This window comes from Clinocottus analis, unplaced genomic scaffold, assembly GCF_023055335.1.
Source record: "Clinocottus analis isolate CAN_PGR_092001 unplaced genomic scaffold, fCliAna1.0.p SCAF_22, whole genome shotgun sequence".
Taxonomy (NCBI): Eukaryota; Metazoa; Chordata; class Actinopteri; order Perciformes; family Cottidae; genus Clinocottus; species Clinocottus analis.
Genome location: NW_027175954.1, coordinates 2,204,074 through 2,227,191, shown reverse-complemented (window position 1 = coordinate 2,227,191; position 23,118 = coordinate 2,204,074). Strand labels below are relative to the sequence as shown.

The window sequence follows — 23,118 nt, the reverse complement described above, 5'->3', positions numbered from 1 at the left end:
AAAAGAATCGCAAACTAAAGAAAACACACCCAATACAGACAAGCTGCAACAATGGCTTTCAGACTTACAAGATAGATAGATAGATAGATAGATAGATAGATAGATAGATAGATAGATAGATAGATAGATAGATAGATAGATAGATAGATCATATATATACAACATAAGACAGTCAACACAAAATATGCCTTAAAATTAAACATCAATTCACCTGTAAAATCATGAACAAATTACCTATCAAGGATTGCCTTAAGCAGCACCTTTAAACATCCCATCATGCTCTTAAACCACTAAAATAAGTGTGGCTAATTTAACGTTGAGATCCTAATTTATTCCATAACATCGGCAGCCAGAAAAGAGAGCCACATTTTCTGCAGCAAAACAAATTTGAAATGGAACTTGGCCAAATTTTGACTCTTGTTTATGTAGTTCACAGCAGCATTTTGGGAAACTGTTAAGAGAAATGAGTGTGTTTGTTCGCCTGTATTTTTAGGTGGTCCAGCTCCTGCTCAGCAGTAACATGTGTGCAGCCATGCTGGAACCGAAACCCTCCGACCCCAACGGAGTGTCACCTCTTCATCTCGCCGCCAAGAACGGACACATCGATGTCATACGGTCGGAAAAAACTTTGAGTCTCAGTGTGTGTCTGTCTTCAAATGTCAATCTGTCTGTCCATCTGACTCGCTCATCTCATCTGACTTCAACCCCAGAATAACAATTGTACTCGGAAATCATCCATCACGCTTTAAAGCACACATCGCTGGGTTGAATTTCATCCGTGGGGACGTTTTTTAAATTCTACAATGCCTCTTTGCATTTTCACTTAACTGTCTTTTATTCTATGTGAGCACTTTGATGAAATAATGTCACAGAAGCTGCTCTACTAACGAAGGTTAATATTGTCATCATTCTGTGCTGCAGGTTGCTGATTCAGGCGGGTATAGATATCAACAGACAGTCTGAGTCTGGCACAGCGCTGCATCAGGCGGCCCTCTGTGGGAAGACAGAGGTAGTGCGCCTGCTGCTGGATGTAAGTCCATCTGTCCGTCACTCCCTCTCGCTGTCCGCCTGTTTCATGTGTTTACAAAAGCACCTATTGTTAAAGCTGCCTCGCTCTCCTCAGCCGAGCAAGTTTTACACCTCGGCGCTCGGCATTCATCCCACCGAGCTGTGTGATGGCGCCCGTGGGATACGTTGGCTTGTTACATAAGTGGAGCAGAATGGCCAGCGTCCGACCTGTCATCCAATATCTAAAGCGGTATCCGCTTTTGTTTGGTAACCCTTTCTGATGTTGCCGCTGCGGCCGGCACGCACAACAAATGTTAGCGGCGGGCGTGCACGCGCAGCCACGACGCAACCCTTTGCATCCCTGGTGTGTGAACGTCGCATCTTCTCCATTCCCATCCAGAGTGGCATCAGTGCAGGGGTGAGAAACACGCTGAGTCAGACTGCCCTGGACATCGTTAACCAGTTCACCACCACGCAGGCCAGCCGAGAGATCAAACAACTACTGAGAGGTGAGAGGGAAAACACAAACTGACACTCAATTAAGTCTCACAGTCCAAAACCAACACATACCAGGGCCGGAATCACCAATACAGACACTTTTTTAATACAAGTTCATTCACCAAATAGTCAAATTATTCCTTATGACTTCATTCTGTGGACCTTTGCTGCCTTCCTCTCATTGTCTTCTGCTCCCTCTTGACTTTCTGCTCTATTGACCTACATGTATGAAACTTGGTACGCATATGTAACACATCTAAACATAAAATAAAGTCTCTTGGGACCATGCTCTAAAACGTACAGGAAGCGGATAGCGCCTTCTAAAAAAAACTCCCTTTTTTTTTTACTACGCTAGCCCACAACTTTCGCACGCTATGACCGATTGACCTGAAATTTGGCACACATGTTTGGGTGGCTCTTCTCAACAAAACACGGATCGAAACCCTTAAGCTCCGCCTCCTTAGATTTTCCGCCATTTTGAATTTTGTGAAAAACAATTTCTTTCCCCCCCAAATCTTCCTAAACGCTGTGTTCAATTCTCACAAAATTCTCTGTGGATCATTACTGGTTCAATGTCATCAAAACATATCAAAAGCTTGTCGACATGCAGGCGTCCCCGACGAGGGCCCGCTCACAGCTGCTCGCAGCTTTAATACTCTTCATACTCTTGTGCCGCAGATGCCTCGGCTGCGATGCAGGTGCGTGCATTGAAGGATTACTGCAACAACTACGACCTTACCAGCCTCAACATCAAAGCCGGAGACATTATCACGGTACGTAGATCTGATAATCGGAACAAAATATGGACACGTTTCTCAACTTGGTCTTCGTAGATGTACGGTACTGGACATAGACAGTTACAACATATCTTAATAAGTTTGAAGTTTAGCCAAGTTATGATGCAACTAAGTGATTCGCATCACTAAATTAAAACGGTTTGCACCACACAGACCAGTTCTAGAAAGACTTAAAACAGGTGCAACTGCTGCGTAGCTAATTAGGCTAACGTTAGCTTGCTAATATGTGACTCAATTAGATTGTACAATACAATGATATAATATGAAATATGGTCAACCTTTCTGTACATAGCTATGAACATAAGAGGTGCAGCACAGTTACAACAGGTTATAATCATATGTGTGTGTGTGTGTGTGTGTGTGTGTGTGTGTGTGTGTGTTTTCAGGTTTTGGAGCAGCACGCTGATGGCCGATGGAAAGGCTGTATTCATGACAACCGCACAGGAAATGACCGGGTGGGCTACTTCCCCTCCAACATGGTGGAAGTCGTCAAGAGGGCAGGTGACCACCCACATCACAGCTGTATGCGTGCGTGTGTGTGTGGGTAGGAGGGTGTGTGTGTGTGTTTTCGCATGTGTGTGTGAATGCAGCAGCTGTTCTGCAGCTATAGCTGATCATTAGCCGTAGCTAGCTGCAGCATCATCGGCCTCTTTAGTCTGTTTTCCCCCGACCTGTCAATCATCTCCATTGATCAATACTGTCCCCTATCGGCTGTCAACCTTCCTCTATATTTCTGCTCCTTCTGTCCCCCTTCCTTTAAAAAAAAAAGTCCAACCAACCCACTCCGCTAGATCGTGATTCTTCTGTTCATTTTGTTTGTTTGCTTTGTTACTACCTTAGTGATATCATAATTTAAAGATATATATATTCCCCGTGGATATATGGATGTATTCTTTTCTCATATTTTGATTTTATTCAGTTATTATTTCGTACATTTTCAGATTTGATTAGATTTGTTTTGTTTCAAGTTGACTGATCAGTTGTTGTTGTTGTTGTGTTGTTGTTGTTTTGCACCTCCCCCCTCCTGGCTCGTGTCCAGGTCACTCCCCCTCCCAGCAGTGCCACACCCTCCTGCTCCGCAGGCCCAACCCCTGTCCCATTGCCACGGTCAACGGACATTCATACCCCCCCTCCAAACTCCTCCCCCTGCATCTGCCTGCCCCTCCTCCCCTTCACCCCAACACACTGTCCCTCCCTCGGTTCTCCTCCTTCGGGTACGTTCCTTTTCCCATCTCTCCTCCTTCTCTGTCTACTCCTGCTCTGTCCACTCCTCCTCCTCCCCCTCCTCTTCCTCCTCCTCCTCTCTCCACTTCTCAGGAGCAGCAGAGTCAGACAGGTACATACTGTAGTATCACTTTAAATCACAGATAAGCATCCTTTCTACGCTGTTTGACAAGACCACATATACAATATATCATGTATCTGCCTGTTATATTTATGTGTGAAATGTATGTAAATTATATATATATATTATATATATACATATATATGTTCTATATATGTAAATATACATATATATCCTCTCTATATATGTGTATATATATACATATATTTATATATTAAAGGATCAGTTCACCCTAATGACAGAAGATTTATGTTTTCCCACTTTCTCCTCGTAGCTTTGACAATAGAGTTCTGCCGCCACTTTATTTATTATTTATTAAACTATTTGGATAATGGAATCCAGAGATACATCTTTTATCATAATCAACATTTTCTTTTCAGTATTTAAAACATATGTTTTCCATGTGGCATCAGTTTACTTTCACTGGACTGTAATAGCTTTCTTGTAATTTGAGTGAACTGACCCTTTAACTTAAATATTAAATTGAAGAGCACCATTTATATAACTTCAAATTCTGACACATCACGGTGTATCAAATCAGAGCATTTTTCCAAATGTAAAAACATGGTCTTATCATTTAGCTTGAATAATTTTATGTTTAATATAGAGTAAAGTAATTCTGTTTTTTCACAATGCTTATATAATTGTGGAGCTTTACAAGTCTCAACATCATTACACTTAGAGGTGGTGCAGACTCGATGAATAATTACGTGTTTATGAATGTGGAAGTGAGTGTGTGCATCTATGCGACTGTTTGCTGGTGCTAACCACATTTACAGACATAAAAGCCTTCATATATGGAAATAAACAACACATACAGCATAATCATATAATCATATGGGCTGTGAAGCTGCATAGTTTAGATTAGTTTCTACATTTTGGGGGTTTTAGGAACTTTTTCCCCCCCGAAAATAGGGTGAAATAGCAGCAGTCGTAAACATGTGTGTGTGTGTGTGTGTGTGTGTTTGTGTGTGTGCGTGTGTGTGTGTGTGAGATAGGTTCGCGGACCGCAGAGCTGAGTCCTCAAGGGTCTCCAACTCTGGGACAGCAGAGTGGCGCCAACGAGGACATTTGGGTGCTACGCAAACCGCTGGGAGGTAAACTCACACGCGCGTTGTTGAGTAACTGTGTGAAACTATGTCTTTGAGGAAAGTTCTCCAGATAATAAATACTGCATGCTGCAATGTGTGTGTAGTCGGCGAGCGCAGCGGCAGTGTGGGGAGCATCGGCAGTATTCGGTCAACCAGCAGCTTGCAGAGTTCTGGAAACACACACGTCCTGACCACGCCGGCGCCCAGTCCACACCCGGCGTCCACACCAGGAGTCAACACACACGGGCTGAACGCTCCAGGCCTGCACGCGCAAGCTGAAGGGGTGAAGGTAAAGACACGCTCTGCAAATGTGTGTGTGTGTCATCAGGTGCACTTGCTTCCGTTACGTTGCTGCTGGATCTTTACAAAACAACAAGCACGCCGTTTCTGGGAAACAGCCAAACATTGTCAGGAAACAGGTTTGTTTCCTGACAATAACCAGGTTAACCACAAAGATGCTTCCTGCTCAGTTTGTTCTTCCGGTGGAGAGATTAGTATTTGAACAGTATGAACAGGTGCATCAAGATGGTGGCCTCCTAGTTTGTCTTCTTTTTTTTTAATCAATCACACAAGGAAATTAAGCCTCTCAGTGCCAATGTTAACCTTTTCTGCCTGGATAAGCTGTAACAGCTAGACTCTACGTTTTTTCCATGAATATCTTTTTGCACCTCCAGGTGTATGAACAGTATCTTAAAATATTCACGTGAAAGTTATTCTTGTATTCTTGACTACAAGCTCAAACATGATGGGCTTAGCATCAGCTACACAGAATGTAATTATACTTTTGGTAACCTTATACTCTTGTATTTCATATTAATTTGTCAGATATATGCAAACATCAACTGTTGTCATGCTTATTTATTTTTTTAAATGTGCATGGTATTTGAGCAGAAGTATTATTTTTTTAAAGAAACAGATTAATCAATATCACATGCAGTTGGTTCCCAAAGCAGCATAAAACTTGCCCGATAGGTTGAAGTGTCTTTAGTGTATTTTATCACCGTACAGGATGTTTTTTTTTCTTCCATTGTCTGGTGTGCTTTCATTTTATAATCTGTGATGTCACCCTGCAGGTCTGCTCTCTAACACCTTTAGCAGACTCTACATTTTATTTTACCAGCGGAAATAACTCCTTTATTTTTAGCTGGCACCTTAAAAAAAAATAGTAAATCAGCAATTAGCCAAATTGGATGGTGTTTCCACATCACGCTGGAAGGACATCGTCTATTTTGAGAAGTATTTATTCAAGGATTTCTGTTTTGCTAAACTGCAGGAAATGCATTCGGAAGAGGTTCAGAAGCCAGAATCTATGTGCACTTAGTCCACTGAGCTGAGTCACAAGCGACATCTTGGATAGGATTGATTATGCTTGAGTAAATGCTTCATTTTGAGCGTGTGTGTGTGTGTGTGTGTGTGTGTGTGTGTGTGTGTGTGTGTGTGTGTGTGTGTGTGTGTGTTTTAGCTGCTGGCCACCGTGCTTGCCCAGTCGGTCAAAGCCAAGGAGCATCTCTTGGAGCAGTCGCAGTCTGTTGAGCAGTCGGCCAGTAAGCACACAAACTCTTTAAAAAAACACCTCATGAAAAGCTTTGGTTTTACTTGAATTGATGATTTGTGCCATTTTCCATTTAATGTAAAAGTCAGTTGAACTGCTGCCTTGATAAAGGACAGCATTGACTCAAACATATCCAGCAAAGTCAGTCTTTCTTTCATAATACAAATAATTATACCACTTGTGATACTTTTGTGAAGCACTGTGTTTGTAGTACAGGTACAACACTTGAACAAGATCAAGGCTGTGATCAAACAGACGCCTCAGGGATTGTTCTGATCGCTGCTTTTATGAATCATTTCTTCCTTCATTTCATTTGTCAACCCGGCCCTTTAAAGACCACCGGTCTGTTCATATCAAACACAATCGTTTTTTCCCTCAATTCTTGGGATTTTATTCATCTCACTTTGACAAAAGCAAGAAATTAGCATATTTTAGTCTGCTGTCATTCGACTGCTTTAAGTGATACGTGGGAAGTGTAGTGTTCAAACAGCGCCGCAGAGCCAGCCAACTCTGCACACTGCCAAAATGATTATGACGGACTACACAGGCAATATGAACCAGGCTTAATCTAAGTCCTCCACTGCTTCTCGTCTTAAAAGACTGCAATTGATCGCTAGATGACTTAATTACTTGGCTTTGCAACCGGGAACCAGTTCAGTTTCTTTGTTCCTCAAGTTGTTAGTCATTTACTATATCTAATAATTATTATTATTTTCAGAGGAGCACAAGTTCATACAAAGTTGTTCATTTTGCAAATATTTAACTGGCATTAACTGCAAAGGTTTGAGCAGAGAATGACATGAAAGAAATGGTGAACAAAGAAGTACATGTTTCTTTAGGGAAACTTTGCTCTCAGACTTTGCCTTTGGGCAAAGCAGGCGACCTGAGCCTGGGGCACCAACTGCAGATGTATTGATGCTTTCATTTGAAAAATACTGAACGTTATGTACACTGAAGAGCATTGTCCTGATAATGTCTCTCTTTCACTCTTTTCTTGAAGTAAAGACTGGAAATCAGGACTTTAACTGAGCTGTATCAAAAGTTGTATTATTAATAGTTAATAGTTAATTAGTATTTCTTTCATTAACAAGAGTAGTGATTGAAAGTACTTCTTATATCACTGCCAATACATTCCCAGTTAAAGAAAGTCAGTTAATAAATATGTAACTGTGTAGTCTGCACTTTGTTCTACATACACCTGTTAATGGTTATGGTGCAGATTTAGATTAAAAAAGAAATATATATAATAATTAAAATATGATTAATTATTATTCATTAAACTATTCAGCATTGTACGAGAATTGATAGCTCAACCTTGAAAAGAAATTATGTAAAGGCAAGTGAGTTATATTGGCTGACAACCTAAATCTCTATTCTCTTGAAATAAGCATTTCAATGCAGGACTTTTATGAGGTAATAGTTTTAATAATAAATAAGCCATTAGCTATCCAGTTGGACACCCACGGCGGGCTCAGCTGAGTTATTAGCACTCATATTAGCATTAAAAATGAGTGTGTCAACAGACCTACAGTTTGCATTGCAATGGCAGTTCCTGTGTAGAGTGTCCGCTGGTGACTCCAGAGACGTAAAGAAAAGTTTGAATGTAATATTTTCTATTAGCAATGCAGCCGTAGCATGCTGTATCCAGCATCCAGCGGTGCAATCAAGGAGCCAGGGTGAAGCTCACGACATGCTCGAGCCAGGAGAGCCTGAATTATGCAAAGGACACACACACACACACATAGACACACACATAAAACATTTTGCTATATGGTATAGATAAGCCATGTGGCATACTGAGGGCTGGAGTGCATTTATACAAATTGAAACCAATAGACACGCTACATACAGAGTAATAGCTAAATGGTTATGGAAACATGTATTTTAACAAAATTACAAAAAAATGAAATCACAAAATTCTACTTTACTGCTGAAGTTAATATATTTTATTCTCTCCCCTCTTGTCACCGTTCCACCTCCACCCGTAGGCTCTTCCAGTTGCACGGCTCATGAGCAGCGGTCCTTTGAGCGGAAGGCAGAAGAGGATGATGGGAAAGTGAGTTCTTGGATGGCAGCTCGGTTCACTCCGGAGCGTCCTCTTTCCGTCGCACTCGTTTCCTCTCAACCAGTTGCTTTGGCTTTGAGAGAAAGACATCCGCAAGGGTGTGTTCAGGGGGGCGCAAGTGAGGTCGTCCGCCAGGGCGGCCGCGTCGAACCTGAACAGATGACACCCTGAGGATGGGCATGCAAGTGTGTCACCATGGAGACAAGGCAGAGAGACAGACGCGTCGAGGAGTCGGTCTCTGTCTCGCCGTCTGTCCCTCCACCCACCCCCCTTTTCCTCACGCCACGCTGAGACACCACGCCCCCACATGCTGCCGCTCTGTGCGCTAGAACCGGCGCTGTGTGATCTGTGAAGCCGAGGGTTCAATTCTGTGTGTTCTAGAAGGAAGCATCCACTGGTTGCCAGGAAACAGCTTTGTTCTGTCAGAGAAGAGACAGCAGTAGTGCGTCTTGATTGGTTGTTCTCATTCAACATTTTTTTTTTTTATACTAAATTAATTCACAAAATATAGCAAGCATGCCAGTGGTTAAAAAAAAAACATCAACCCAAAAATATGACTTCTCACTAACTCTTAGTGATGGAAATTCATTGACAGTGATTACTACTGAAGACCCGCGAGGAATATTACTGCGCTATGTTTGAAACAGTTATGTTTTGGAGCATAAATATCGGTAGTATTGTTCTTGTGCTGGCATTGTGCACCTTGGTTATTGGTCTGTACGCTACAGGAAAACTGACATGTTCAACAGGTCTGCCATTACGTGTAACAGGTTCCCTTTCCGGTAACTTCTCTACTGACTTGAAAAGAAGAGGCTGCTACGTTATGTTCTGGAACAGGATTCTCTCCCATGTTCTAGAACAGGCCGCTTTGTTGAGTCCTACAATAGGATTCTCTTGCAAGTTCTAGAACAGGCTGCTCTCCTAAGTTCTAGAGCAAGTTATGTTCTACAATGTAGAACACATGATCTGCTCTACAGTAGTCTTCTCTCATGTGTTCTAGAGCAGGCATTGAGGTCTATAATAGTGGAATATGTTGAGTTCTAGAATAGTCTTCTCTCATGTGTTCTAGAGCAGGCGTTGAGTTTCACAATAGTCTCCTCATGTGTTCTACAGCAGGTGTGGAGTTCTAGAATAGTCTTCTCTGCCGTGTTCTAGAGCAAGCTGCTATATTGATTTCTGCAATAGTCTCCTCATGTGTTCTAGAGCATGTGTTGAGTCTAGAATAGTCTGCTTGTGTGTTCTAGAGCAGGTGTTGAGTCTAGAATAGTCCCCTCATGTGTTCTAGAGCAGGTGTTGAGTCTAGAATAGTCCCCTCATGTGTTCTAGAGCATGTGTTGAGTCTAGAATAGTCCCCTCATGTGTTCTAGAGCAAGTGTTGAGTCTAGAATAGTCCCCTCATGTGTTCTAGAGCAAGTGTTGAGTCTAGAATAGTCCCCTCATGTGTTCTAGAGCAGGCGTTGAGTTCTAGAATAGTCCCCTCATGTGTTCTAGAGCAGGTGTTGAGTCTAGAATAGTCCCCTCATGTGTTCTAGAGCATGTGTTGAGTTCTAGAATAGTCCCCTCATGTGTTCTAGAGCAGGTGTTGAGTCTAGAATAGTCCCCTCATGTGTTCTAGAGCAGGTGTTGAGTCTAGAATAGTCCCCTCATGTGTTCTAGAGCAGGTGTTGAGTCTAGAATAGTCCCCTCATGTGTTCTAGAGCAGGTGGCTATGTTGTGTTCCACAATAGTCTCCTCATGTGAACAGGTCTGTGTTCCGTGCTCTAGAAGAAGCCTTGTGGACTCTTCTAGAAGCAGGCAGTAGTGTTCTGTGTTCTGTGTTCTAGAAGCAGGCAGTAGTGGCGTGGCTGGGTGAGTTTCAGCTGCAGTTCTACACCACCCACTTCCTCACCGCGGGATATGATCTAGACACCATTAGCCGCATGACCCCTGAGGTAAGGTCATGACCCCTGACCCCCTCACGCCCCGCCCCTTGTCTGTCAAGGCTCCGCCCAGCTCAGCTCTCAAATCAGCTACCCACTGACGTGGATGATGTCATCATGACCCTCCTGTCTCTGTCACCTGACCCCCGGTGTGAGTCCTGAGCCTCAACCAGTCACTTCTCATGCTCTGTCTGCTTCATTTACATACCTGTGTTCACACATGGCCGTGTGTTCCAGTCTGTGCTATAAACGCTACCCTGTGTTTGTCCTTGAGTGTGTTTTTAGTGCCAGTGTGTGTGTGTGTGTGTTTGTGTTTGTGCATCGATGCGAACACAGTGGTATGACATAAACCCCCTAGGGGCTGGGGACACTCATCAGAGATTATCAAAACAAAATAATCCTGCAGGCATATCACACGCAGCTCCTGTACAAATGTCAAACGTACGCATTAAAATGTTTTTCTATTTAAGAGACAACAACAAAAAAAAACACCAACTGTTGTTGTGATGAATTCCTCATGTGACTAAGTGTGCTTTGCGTTGAAGGACCTCACGGGAATTGGGGTCATGAAGCCTGGACATCGAAAGAAGTTAACATCAGAGATCAGCAAGCTGCCCTCCACAGACTGGCTGCCTGACCACAAGCCTGTAAGGTTCTCCAAGTATTACACAATCAAGAAGAAAGGGGAGATGTTGAGCTTTGGCAACTGCAAGAACAATGTTTTTACACATTCATATACACATATAGACATGCAGCTCGTGCCAAAATGCAGTGGAATTCTTCTCTGTATCTTAAAATCTGTGCACAAGCTTTCTACATTGTGCCCTTTATTGTGTGTCCCTGTGTGTGTTTTAGGCTAATCTAGCAGACTGGCTGTCTCACCTCGGTCTCAGTCAGTACTACCAAGTTCTGGTGCAGAATGGGTACGAAAACATTGACTTTATCTCCGACATCAGCCTTGAAGATCTGCAAGAGATTGGAATTACTAAACTCGGTAAGACACAGCCACTTTATTAAGATGGGGAATATAATATTAAAATGACACGGCATGTAGAGATACAGAGCCTTTGATTTTGTTAACTGATGAATAATAAAACAAATGTCCATCGTAACATCGCCCTACTTCTTAGATGACGTGTTGCTATAAAACACATACAATAAATATAAATTCTGTTGTATCCGGAATATTTGGACTGAATTTATTTAGCTGTTGTTTTTTATCAGCCACAGAACATATTTTGCTAACGTATCAAACCTTCATAGTACAAAATAATAAATACAATGTATTTATTTACAATTAAAACTTCCTACCAAATGAAACTGAATCCTATTATTGCGACCCAGTAGCAAATGTTCTGAGGGCGAGTATTGGTACCCGGGTATTGGGAACCTCTGTGTTAGATGTTCTCATTATCGCTGCTAGTGCAGAATGGGTCCCCATTATTTTTCCAGGAAATGTAAAGGTTCGACTTCATGGGTACTTTTTTTTAATATAAGATAACAGTAACAAATAGTCTCTTTTAGCTTTAAAGTCTAAATATGCTTTTATTTTCTTCATATTGCACAAAAAACGTCCCTCTTCTTCGCCCCGCTGCCTCACCTCAGGCCACCAGAAGAAGCTGATGCTGGGAGTGAAGAGACTGAAGGAGCTACAAAGGGGAGAAAGAAGCTCAGAGTCTCCTCAGAGCCCCTCCACACCTCCATCCAGCCCGGGTGGCAGCACCGACTCGGAGCCCCGGAAGGAGGCGAGGAAGCAGAGGGACGGCGCCCCCAGCCCGCTGGCCAAACCTCGCCCGGGTCTCACACATTCACAGACCCCTCCCAACACGCCGACGCAGACGCCACCGCAGACGCCCCCGCACGGCCGGAACCAGCAGGCTTCTCCCAGGGCTCGGCCGCGCCCCTCCACCCAGATGGCGGCGGCGGATCCCTCGGTGCCGCTGCTCCGCCTGCCCAGCGTGGAGGAGGAGCGACGGAGAACTCACAGTCTGATTGGCTCAGAGTCAGACTCCAGGTACGCCACTGTGTGCCGCAGCAGCTCCACACACGCCGCCCCGAACGACGTCACCGTTAACCGCAGCCAATCGTCCGTCACCCTCCGCCCCCGACGGAAAGGTCGACCCCCGACGCCACCTAAGCGGTCCTGTTCTTCCATCACCGGGGGTGACGGGGAGGGAGAGGGACAGGTGGAGGGGCTACTCGGCCTGCCGACCTATCGAGAGCGGCGAGCCAGTGACTGCGGCGGCCTGGGATCAGCGTTAAGATCTCAGGAGTCAGCGGGCCTGGAGAGATCAGAGGGGGCTTCCGGGAGTGTTCGGAGCCTCGCCGCCATGCTGGAGACATCCATGGTGGGTGGAGCCAAAACCTTGCCCAAGAATCTGGGAGGCAGCACCAACTACCTGCAGGTGCGTGTGTGCGTCTTTGTGACGGGTTGGTTTCAAAATGTTTGTTATTATGTGTAACGATCATGTGACCTCCAGGTGAGTCCGCCCGTACTTCGCCGGCAGCCAGGTGCGGGCGGTCTTGGATCGGAGGAAGACGACCTCTTGAGTCGGCGCCGGACCATCAGTGGACCGGAAGGCCTCCCCGCTGAGCAGATCGACCTCTTACCCCGGCAACCAGCCCAGCAGCGTCCAGAGCCTCGGCCCCGCTCCACCATGGTCACCGCGGCATCAGAGGTCACAGACGGCACAGCGACGCTCCGACGGAGGCCGCGTCCCACGCCGACCGACTCCGAGGCGCCTCCGTCCGGGGACGCCAACGCGGCGACCGCGCCGACAGGCTCCGACACCGTACGCAGGAGACAGCGCGCCTCCGACCACGCGGAAAGTGTCCTTCAAAGCAATAACCAATCGGGCTCTCCCGGCAGTCAAACGGACGGTAGCCGGAAAAACGTCTGCGACCCGCAGCAGAACGGCGCCGTGGTCCTGAGGCGGAGGCCCGTGTCGGAGGTCTCCGACAGGACGGAGGCCAACAGAGACAGCTGTGAGTGGATGGAGGCCAGGAAGTCTCTGAAGCCGCCGGTATCGCCCAAACCGTCCACTGTCACCACGAGGAAGGCTCAAGCTGACCCCCCAACCCCAACTCGCAGGGTCCCCATACCCGGGCCGGATAGTACCGAAACGGCACAGAGCCCTGGTGAGATATACACACACATGTACACACTAAACTGAGGAGTTTGCATGTAGTCATTGAGTTTAGCTTCTCATGTATATGTGGAGAGGGGGGATAACATGCAACAAGGCATGCGTTTTATCTAGTGGGGCCGCAACTAATATATTAAATTACATTTTTAAAGTTGTTTGGTCCTTGACTCGTTGGGTCAGTGATGTGATGCAGAGGCTTTTACCTGATGAATAATCATTTATTGTCAGTATTAGTGATTAGCCTGTTGGTCTGTGAATCCGTTGATTAATTGAATCATAATCAACAGATTGTCCGATTATCAAAATATTCATGAGTTGCGGCCCAACTTTAAAGCAATAATTTGAAATGAGTTATCTGTTGTGATGTAGTTCAGTCAAGCTGGTTTTATCCAGCACTCGTAGCTATACCTATGCAAAATAATGTGCCGTAATTCGTAGATATCCCACAAAGGCCACATCTAGGAGAGTTGAAGGATGTAGGAAAGCGGCCAAAAGAAATGGGGAGTACCTTTTTTCTGACATATCACACGAACCGTTGTCAGAAGATACGTTGAGTTAGTTTGTACCCAAATGCAGGACGCAGACTCGGAGGTAGGTGAAGGCTGGGTAATGGCTAGCTGAGGGCGCGGGGCGATGGTGGAAGACAGACAGGTGAGGAGCATCAGCAGGCCGAGGATGATCCTGAGGCACAGGTTAGAAAAAGTAAGCCATCGTCAGGCAAGAAAACCAACAACACGTAGGGTCACACTGCAGCTGAGTCAGTGAAGAGCTGGGGGTTGATGAGTCGATGGGTTCGAGTGCAGCAAAGAGGCGGGAGAGTGAGTGGAGGAGCCTCGCCAACACACACAGACATGCTGCGATGCAAATTGCATACTGTTTCTTTTATCGGTTGGAAGATGCTGCAGCTGGCCTTACAAAGTACACGCTGTTGAATGCAATGCTTTGTTTTCACATGGCACATTGAACTATGACCCATTTTGTTCAGAGAGGATTGTGTGTCTAAGAATAGTCAGAAAAACAAGCCCAAAAATGCAACCAGATAGCCGAACTTACATCCTGGTATTTTTGGAATTTGACATGTTATGTATCGGGACATACATTTGCACTGTTGCCTCAACTAAATATTACTTACCAGAGCTCTTTCTTTGACCGAAGATGATCTTCATTTGGGAAATGGATACAACTGACATCTTTCTCTCTCCTCATCTCCTTCCAGAGCCGAAGCGTGTCCCTCCTCCTATATCCCCGAAACCGCGCGGGCCTCCAACGGCACCTAAACCAGGCAAAGCGGCGTCGGCCGCCATGAGCCCGAGTCCAGCAGCGACCAGCCCGGCTGCAGCCAGCCCCACCCCGGCCACAAAACCCTCCTCTCCGCTCCCTGCCTCCCCTCTCCCAGCCCCCGACACCTCCTCCGCTCCCTCCCTCTCTCCGGGACTCCCCCTGACTTCCCCCTCTCCGGCCCAGAGTCCCTCCACGCCCTCGCCGCACCCCGTCAAACCTCCACGCTCCTCCATCGCCGGCCTCTCCATTGACCTGCTGGGATGCCGGGAGGAGGAGGAGGAGGAGGAGGAGAGGAAGCGAGAGGAAGAGGAGAGGAGGCGAGAGAAGGAGCACAAGAGGCACAAGGCGCAGGAGGAGAGGAAGAAAGCAGAGGAAGAGAATCTAAGGGAGCTGGAGAGTCAAGTAGAGGAAGCAGAGCAGGGGGAGGAGGTGCAGCATCGTTTGGAGGAGACCAGTGCCTCCTTGGCTGCAGCTGTGCAGGCTGTTGAACATCAAATCAAAGAGGAGGATGCACAAAATGAGTGAGTATTTATGAGGGGAATCATGGGATTTTGCCATAGAGAGTACCATTTACATCCAACTACAATCTCTCTGGGACATTTTTTGGCATAAATATAATTAAATTTTATATAGCGCTTTTTTAAATACTCAAAGACATACAAAAGACACATAAATGGGCTTTTCCTCACACAAATTCGAGTTGCAGAGTGAGAGGAATTTTTTGAAGTGTTTCGTGGGATGAAGTTAAAGTCCTGCTCATCTTAAACTATGTTTTGTGACTGGCAGTAGGAGCACCTCCAACATTAATAATAATTATTATTATTATTATTAGGGCCTTCATGAGAATGCCACACTGTATTTTGCAGCACATATTGTTTGTGTGTGTGACAAATACAATCTAAAATCATAAAGCAGAAGTGTAAACTAAAAAGGTGTATTTTAGGAGAGAAGGGTAATTTTTATGGGGAAGTGCAACTGTGGCTTCGTGACAATGGAAAGAAAAACCTTTGTCCAGCAACAATACATATATTTGTGTTTTAATCTCCGCCTCAAAAGGAAGCAAATAATTGAAATAAAACTCCCTGGAAACAATAAATCCCTGAGTTTAAAGCCAAAGAGGACACTGTATAGAGCCCTGATGAAACATGCTGTGTTTCAGATCACGTTCTGGGTCAGTGGCTCAGTGTTTTGTCCTCGTTTAAAACCATTTTCTCATCGCCGCTCTGTGATTTGTTCCTCTGGCTGGCGTCTGTGCCACAGCAACGGTTGCCAAGGCTGGTGCATACTGTTGTATTTAAAGCCCTGTGTCAAAACAAACAGACGGATACAAGGTTGGGGTATTTATAACGACTTCCGTGTCGTTAACCATGGTGCATTTTGGCAACAAAAAAAAAAAGCCTTAGTTGCTGTGGTAACCGCAAGTGCGTTTTAATACTATGGCTCTGAACCCATCTGAGCTGCAACAGAAATACAACTGAAGAGCAACGGGTGTGTCTGTTTACAGCACAAACAAGCGAATACATGTCAGTAAAAGCCTTGAGTGTGAAGCAGCGGCAGCCGGACTGGTATGAGCGGTGCTTTCGTGCAGCTGTAACGCGTCGTAAAGAGCGGGAACAGGAAGCTGCGATCGGCCCTTTCAATTCAGCGTGGATGGCTGCGCCGCCTCCACTCAAAGCGACCATTAACAGAGACATTAAAGCCGATGGATGCTATCAAAAAATGAGGTTGGATTTCGTGTAAATTGTTGGGATAATGAGTTTGACAATGTGAACGGGGGTCTCTCGTGGTGTTGAACCTACAAAGAGTTATTATCTCAATCTACAGATCTCGTCGGCTTCACTGAGCTTTAGAGGAGGTTGCGTGTCATTGTTGGGATTTCCGGCGCGTAACTGTTTAGGTTCCCTCACTGTGGTTCAAAGCTCTAAAAACCCGGCTGTACAATACCGGCTCAGCCCCGAACCGCAGACAGACACCGTCATCACTAGCTGGTGAACATAGTGGAGCATTTAGCTGCTAAAGAGCCAGATATTACTCTGAAAAACTGAGTTAAAAGAGTGGAAGGCCAGACTACAAATTCATGATGATGTTTCTCGATAACTGCTGCAAGCAAGTGTTTGCAAACAAAATTGCCATCTCAACTTAAAGGCGAACACTGTCAGTTAATGTTGTGTCCACTACCTGTTTCCACTGCCGCAAAGCAAGTAAACAAGTATTACTCATATGTTATTACTCATACGCTATTTTAATTACTGCTGTGCATCTGTCTGGAGGAACATTGAGGTCATCATTAATCATAAAAATATCTCTATAATGCTAACTAATAAAACCATCTTACGCTTCACTTCACTTCACGTCTCTAATCTTCTTCTGTGTCTGCCTCATTCAAAACTTGACTCTTCCTTTTTTTTATCATCTAATCCCCAGCTCTCCTTCCAGCAAAAAGGCTACAGTCTCCATCTTGGACGACATCGGCAGCATGTTTGACGACTTGGCAGACCAACTGGACGCAATGCTCGACTGATCCCCTGCCCACGTCTCATCTCCAACAAGCCCCCTCCCCCCTCCTCATCATGTGTAGGTGTATCAAGAAAACTCTCCCAAGGCTCGATGCTGGCGCTCACAGAGTGTGTGTGTGTGTTTGTGTGTGTGTGTGTGTGTGTTTGGGCGCGTGTCCCTCCTGCGTGAGCGCTTCTCATGTAGCCTTGTACAGTAATACCGAGGAGTGAGTCCTCTTCGTCTGGTGCAGTAGCTCTAGAACGCCTCCCGGTGCGAGGAGGCCGCTCCCACACAACCTCTGACCTCTGCAGCCCAGCGAGTCGCCGGCGCCCAAGCCTCAGACGGCTGCGTGGACCCAGAAGCACAATCCTTCTCCTCATCCTTTTATCTCTACAGACTCTGACAGAGATGCTAACTCGGTCAGAAAGGGAGGCAAACAGATAAGCATATTGCTTGCAACAAAAAAAAAGAAAAAAAAGAATAAGCACACAAACTGACGGACAGACAGGCAGATAGATAGCTGGATAGATAGACAAGATGCAAACAGGTGAGATACAGGGGAGAGTTTTTAAAAGCACATGGAAAGACAGGCCGCTTTCTGAGTCTGTCCCACTCCCTGCGATGTCAAAAGGATGCGTTTTTCCGGATGAATCGTAGCCTCTATTTCTCTTCTGTATGAGTGGAGGATTGTGGTTAGCCGGACTTCCTGACTTGTGTGTTGTCTTTCTTCATGTTGTTGTTGTTGTTGCTGTTGTTGTTATCGTTGCCGTTGTTGTCGTTACGAGTGTGTGTAGTCCCTGCTGATGCTCATGTCAATGTCCTCCCACTCGTACAGTAGTTATTCTAATGATCAGACCGACAATATAGATGTGTGTCCATGGATTTTGAGACACTTGCATACACACACACACACACACACACACACACACACACACACACACACACAAACGCGCACCCACACTACATTGGTTTTAATCTTGCTGGTGTTCTGCTTTGTTGGTGTTTAGCTCCATCTATGGAGGTTTGCTTGGAAATGAATCTCCACATTTACATACATACATTTACATACAGACACATATACAAGCACACTCATGCTGTGTATCCTTTTGTCCTGCTGCAGTGAACAGTGTTTTAAAAAGATAATCCTATATTTCAATGCTTTATATAGTACATCCAGTATACATAGAGTTTATAATATACCTGGGTATTTCAGCTGTTAGAGCTCCCTCTAGTGTTGGTTAGTGAAACTGCCTCTAATCTGCCCACCTTCTATCTTGTCTCACCTCCGTTTTATCTCCCTCTGTGTCCGTTTTGTTAACTCTGCATCTATCTGTGCCTTGGTAGTGTTTGTTCATATATTCAAAATATTTTTTGATTTTATTTATTTATTTTTCATTCAAACATCTTTAATGTTTTTTTTTCTCCCCAGGTTCCTTATGAAACCTCACTCCTTATGTGTCTGTTATGTCAAAAGTAGCTTTTACGGTTGAGTTGTGAGTCCTATGTGATCCCCAAAAATCATTCACCCTGTCTGCAGTCCTCCTGTAACCATTGAGAAGCCTTGTACGAGCCCATAGAAGCCTCCTCTGTAAGCTGTAATAAATTGGCTCTGCTCCTCCTCGGCTCCCCAGTTTCCAGTGGTCCCCCATGTAGGCCAGACAGTGGATCAACCACCAGTGTTCATCATAATGAAGAGTCCAATTGTATTTTTATGCTCTTTAAAAAACAAAGATATATTTGAGAGACAGATGGTTCTATGTGAATAATAATAATGATGATAATTATAGACATTGAATTGAGGTGAGCTGATTGAGCCTGTACATTTATGGTTGAGTTCTGAATGTGTTGTGACGGCTGTTGTGCCATGGTTGGGTTTAGGTTGTGTTTCCGCTGTGACGATGCATTCCTGTACAGCTGTGATCGGAATAAATGTATAAATTAAACCTTACACGTCTCTTGAAGTGTTGTTATTTTAGACCTAATCTTTCATTTTAGACATTTTCTCTTTCGCAACCCTAATTCTAGATGAATAAAATCATTAACTTCCACATTTTTTCATTCAGTCACAATAGCAGCCGAGTATGATTAGGTTAGCAATAAATTACAGGGCTATCTCCATAAAATGTATAATTTATATCTCAACAAAAAAAATGACAACCAGAATGATATACCTGGCAGTTTAGGGCTTTGAAAAAACATTTGACTATAATGTACAGAGATACTAACTAAAGCAAATATAATTGGACAATTAAATGAATACATAACATAATCTAATTCAGTGTCTTTTTGAATCCTCAAAACACTGTATGGGGTTTGATTGTTCTCCTGTATCTACTGTTTTCCCTAAATATAATTGTGCACTGTAGCGCTACTCTTGGCCTTTATCTGCACTAAAAGGCCTAAACACGAGCCCGCTAGACTTTGGCGTAGCTTCTTCTTCTGAGAGATGTTGTTGGTGAACGCTAATACAATCCTCGTTGTTTTATCTTTATTTAAACTGACTATTTGTTCAGTTCGTATTGTCCAGTACAGCAAGAAGGCTCAAAAACACGGCAAGAAAGTCCCGTAACGACGTCTCCGCTTTACAGAAAGTCCGACAAACGTAGCAAGTGTAGCAGTTAGCAATGAAGCTATGTAGCGGAAAAGCTAGGCCAGAAAGAGGCGGGACTTCCGTTCGACGGAAGCCGTATAAGTACATTTCCTCTGACGCGCCAGCTAACGCTTCACTACAGTCTGTGCGAGTCAGCAGCAGATTGAGCATGGAAGAAGAGACACTAACTTTAGGCCCTGGCAGCAAAAAGAACCAGAGCGGCTCTGAAAAAAAACCCGACCGGTCAAGAAAGTGAGTATTATGACGCTGACACGCGGAGGACCTTGTGTGCTGCTCTTTAACTTACAGCATTGGTTTAAACGGCAGCACGTGGATGTCCTGCAAAGGCCAGAGCCACCACGTGGGGCCTCCACCTAAAAAATAACTAACAATTACATTTAGAATCCTAACTTTAAAAATAACTAACTGTTACTATAATTAACTTGTTACATTTGTCCGAAAAACAAGTCTGGATCACTGTTTGGCCCTAACTTGGTGTAATTATCTTTTTATAGGAATATGGTGGTGTTGCATAATGACTAGCTACATGAATTTGGCTTTTCAACCTCCCTTTTTATTCCAGTTAAAATTATATTTCTGAATAGTAGAGGCTGGTCTATCATGCTAATATAGTTACAAGCATAAGAGTGCCTATTAATGTTAGATCAAAGACTCGCCATAAAAGCATGTTTTAAAGTTATTTTGTGTGTTTGAATGGAATCTTAAAATGGTCACAAAAGGTTAAAAACTGCTGCTGGAATAAATAAATTACGCATTCCCTTTTTTCTTTCCAGTAAGTCACATGGAGGCCTGCTGCAGTTGGCACCTGAATGATGTGCATGAGGGTTGAAATCCAGGAAATGAATTTGCCTTGAAGATGGCCGTCCCTGGACACTAGCAAATGTGAGTATCTGCATCCAGAACTGAAACTGACAATTTAATGTATATGATGGGACTGCCATTTGCTTTGCTTGCTAGTGAGTCTATGCAGTGTGTTGGCATTATAACTTGTAGTTGTCAGTACTTTTCTGACACCTACTATGAGAGCTGGTCTCCAGCTCCTGATTTTAGATTTTTGCTGAGGCTCCTACTGTAGATGCTTATGAACACATTAGTAGCTTCTTTATGTGACTTCTGATACTTAATTGTTTTACAGACTGGAGAAATGGGGAAAGTAACTACAGGATCCTGTGACAACTGGTGCTCTAGCTTATTTTAATGGTAAGTTGGGCTCTGTTACGTATTAATATTACAGCCAATGATGACATACCAAAATTCTTTTCTGACACCTCGTATGAGAGCTTTCAGCTCCTGATTCTAGCTTTTATCTGAGGCTCCTACTGTAGATGCTCATGAACACATCAGTAGCTTCTTTATGTGACTTAAAACCAATACTTTATTTTTTACAGACTGAAGAAATGGTCCTGCTGATGACTCATGCTCTAGTTTATTTCAAAGGTAAGTCTGTCTCTAGATGTTACACATTAATATTACAGCCAATGATGACATACCAAAATACTTTTCTGACACCTCGTATGAGAGCTTTCAGCTCCTGATTCTAACTTTATTCTGAGGCTCCTACTGTAGATGTTATGAGCATGTAGTTTCTTTATGTAAATTAATACCAGTACTTTATTTTTTACAGACTGAAGAAATGAGGAAAGTAACTACAGGGTCCTGCGACGACAGGTGCTCACTTTATTTTAATGGTAAGTTGGGCTCTGTTACACGTTAATATTACAGCCAATGATGACATACCAAAATTCTTTTCTGACACCTCGTATGAGAGCTTTCAGCTCCTGATTCTAGCTTTTTGCTGAGGCTCCTACTGTAGATGCTCATGAACACATCAGTAGCTTCTTTATGTGACTTAAAACCAATACTTTATTTTTTACAGACTGAAGAAATGGTCCTGCTGATCCTGGTGATGACTCTAGTTTATTTCATAGGTAAGTCTGTCTCTAGCTTTTACACATTAATATTACAGCCAATGATGACATACCAAAATACTTTTCTGACACCTCGTATGAGAGCTTTCAGCTCCTGATTCTAACTTTATTCTGAGGCTCCTACTGTAGATGCTCATGAACACATCGGTAGCTTCTTTATGTGACTTAAAACGATCATGATTTTTTTTACAGATTAAAGAAATCGTCCTGCTGATGACTGGTGCTCAAGTTTATTTCAAAGGTAAGTCTGTCTCTAGATGTTACACATTAATATTACAGCTGATGATGACATACCAAAATACTTTTCTGACACCTCGTATGAGAGCTTTCAGCTCCTGATTCTAGCTTTTTGCTGAGGCTCCTGCTGTAGATGGTTATGAGTATGTAGTTTCTTTATGTAACTTAATACCAGTACTTGATTTTTTACAGACTAAAGAAATGGGGAAAGTAACTACAGGATCCTGCGACGACTGGTGCTCTTGTTCATTTCAAAGGTAAGTCCGTCTCGAGCTGTTACACATTAATATTACAGCCGATGATGACATACCAAAATTCTTTTCTGACACCTCGTATGAGAGCTTTCAGCTCCTGATTCTAGCTTTTATCTGAGGCTACAGTGATAAACATTTCCATGTTGTCCATGCATTGTTAGTTCTGGTCTGATCCGTCTTTGTCTCTTTTCAGGAGCCCCAGCACCAGATGACTGTCTGCTGCCCTCAAGCAAACCTGAATGAAGAACTGAATAAAAATGTTTGCTGTAATGGCTTTAATAATATTCCATCCTTTTGTTTGAATAAAGGGTAACTCTGAACTGCTTTCTCTCTGGTCTGTTTTGCTGAAACTGGCAACCCGTTGTATCTTTTATGCATTTCTGCCCCGACAGTAACACTAAGTATAATGTATGTAGATGGTTTGCTTGCCCGAAAGGCTTCAACTGAAGGTGGGGCCATAATGTACATAAACTTTGCCGGATATTTGATGTGAATGTCGGCAGTGCAATTCATCCAAATAAGCCTACTTTGCATGTGAGCACAATTTGTTTGAGCTGCCCATAGATTTGTGTTTTGCAAAATAAAGTTGGAGGGCTTTTCCAGCACTGGTGCAAAACCATTTAAAGGTTTCATAGGACAATGTAAATCTTGCTGTCTTACTGGATTGTGCCCTTTTTTAAAAGCAGGGGGACCTACAGAGATTACACCACATTTTTAATGTTTAGTCTACACAATAGATTTGCAGTACACTTGTTTGTAGTGTGGTGTATAGTTTGTCTGCACTTCACTTTATATTCTATTGTAAATAGGTTTCCATGTATTGCACTGATTATCTAATGCATACACCACCCACCAACACTTACTTCCTCGTATGGAAACATATCTGGCGA

At 43.9% G+C, this 23,118-nt stretch overlaps 1 protein-coding gene, 1 long non-coding RNA gene and 6 other non-coding genes across 10 annotated transcripts in view; all 8 read left to right on the top strand.

Moving 5' to 3' along the window:
• Positions 1 to 17,308, top strand: part of si:dkeyp-9d4.3 (caskin-1) — a 31,403-nt gene extending 14,095 nt beyond the window's left edge. Inside the window, exons 6-21 of one of the 3 annotated variants that reach the window (XM_068588783.1) lie at positions 494 to 615; positions 922 to 1,030; positions 1,409 to 1,517; positions 2,185 to 2,279; positions 2,690 to 2,804; positions 4,647 to 4,745; positions 4,844 to 5,028; positions 6,202 to 6,283; positions 8,280 to 8,347; positions 10,183 to 10,287; positions 10,821 to 10,922; positions 11,131 to 11,269; positions 11,881 to 12,680; positions 12,756 to 13,413; positions 14,638 to 15,223; positions 17,127 to 17,308. In XM_068588783.1, the coding sequence (XP_068444884.1) occupies positions 494 to 615; positions 922 to 1,030; positions 1,409 to 1,517; positions 2,185 to 2,279; positions 2,690 to 2,804; positions 4,647 to 4,745; positions 4,844 to 5,028; positions 6,202 to 6,283; positions 8,280 to 8,347; positions 10,183 to 10,287; positions 10,821 to 10,922; positions 11,131 to 11,269; positions 11,881 to 12,680; positions 12,756 to 13,413; positions 14,638 to 15,223; positions 17,127 to 17,223 (3,471 nt within the window). In that variant the 3' untranslated portion in view covers positions 17,224 to 17,308. Of the gene's footprint in view, positions 1 to 493; positions 616 to 921; positions 1,031 to 1,408; positions 1,518 to 2,184; positions 2,280 to 2,689; positions 2,805 to 4,646; positions 4,746 to 4,843; positions 5,029 to 6,201; positions 6,284 to 8,279; positions 8,348 to 10,179; positions 10,288 to 10,820; positions 10,923 to 11,130; positions 11,270 to 11,880; positions 12,681 to 12,755; positions 13,414 to 14,637; positions 15,224 to 17,126 lie in introns of all 3 variants that reach the window. The other 2 variants (XM_068588781.1, XM_068588784.1) reach the window with 2 other exon arrangements.
• A 2,533-nt stretch (positions 17,309 to 19,841) lies between these two features.
• Positions 19,842 to 22,548, top strand: LOC137793249 (uncharacterized). The gene is made up of 9 exons (XR_011078200.1): positions 19,842 to 20,040; positions 20,583 to 20,691; positions 20,945 to 21,009; positions 21,198 to 21,246; positions 21,434 to 21,497; positions 21,686 to 21,737; positions 21,930 to 21,978; positions 22,167 to 22,231; positions 22,422 to 22,548. It is a non-coding gene; the product is annotated as an uncharacterized lncRNA (long non-coding RNA).
• Positions 21,042 to 21,125, top strand: LOC137793370 (small nucleolar RNA SNORD60). The gene has a single exon (XR_011078214.1). It is a non-coding gene; the product is annotated as a small nucleolar RNA SNORD60 (small nucleolar RNA).
• Positions 21,283 to 21,366, top strand: LOC137793369 (small nucleolar RNA SNORD60). The gene has a single exon (XR_011078213.1). It is a non-coding gene; the product is annotated as a small nucleolar RNA SNORD60 (small nucleolar RNA).
• Positions 21,530 to 21,613, top strand: LOC137793362 (small nucleolar RNA SNORD60). The gene has a single exon (XR_011078206.1). It is a non-coding gene; the product is annotated as a small nucleolar RNA SNORD60 (small nucleolar RNA).
• On the top strand, positions 21,774 to 21,857 carry LOC137793368 (small nucleolar RNA SNORD60). The gene has a single exon (XR_011078212.1). It is a non-coding gene; the product is annotated as a small nucleolar RNA SNORD60 (small nucleolar RNA).
• Positions 22,015 to 22,098, top strand: LOC137793363 (small nucleolar RNA SNORD60). The gene has a single exon (XR_011078207.1). It is a non-coding gene; the product is annotated as a small nucleolar RNA SNORD60 (small nucleolar RNA).
• Positions 22,268 to 22,351, top strand: LOC137793361 (small nucleolar RNA SNORD60). Its single transcript, XR_011078205.1, has one exon. It is a non-coding gene; the product is annotated as a small nucleolar RNA SNORD60 (small nucleolar RNA).
• Positions 22,549 to 23,118: the final 570 nt, after the last annotated feature.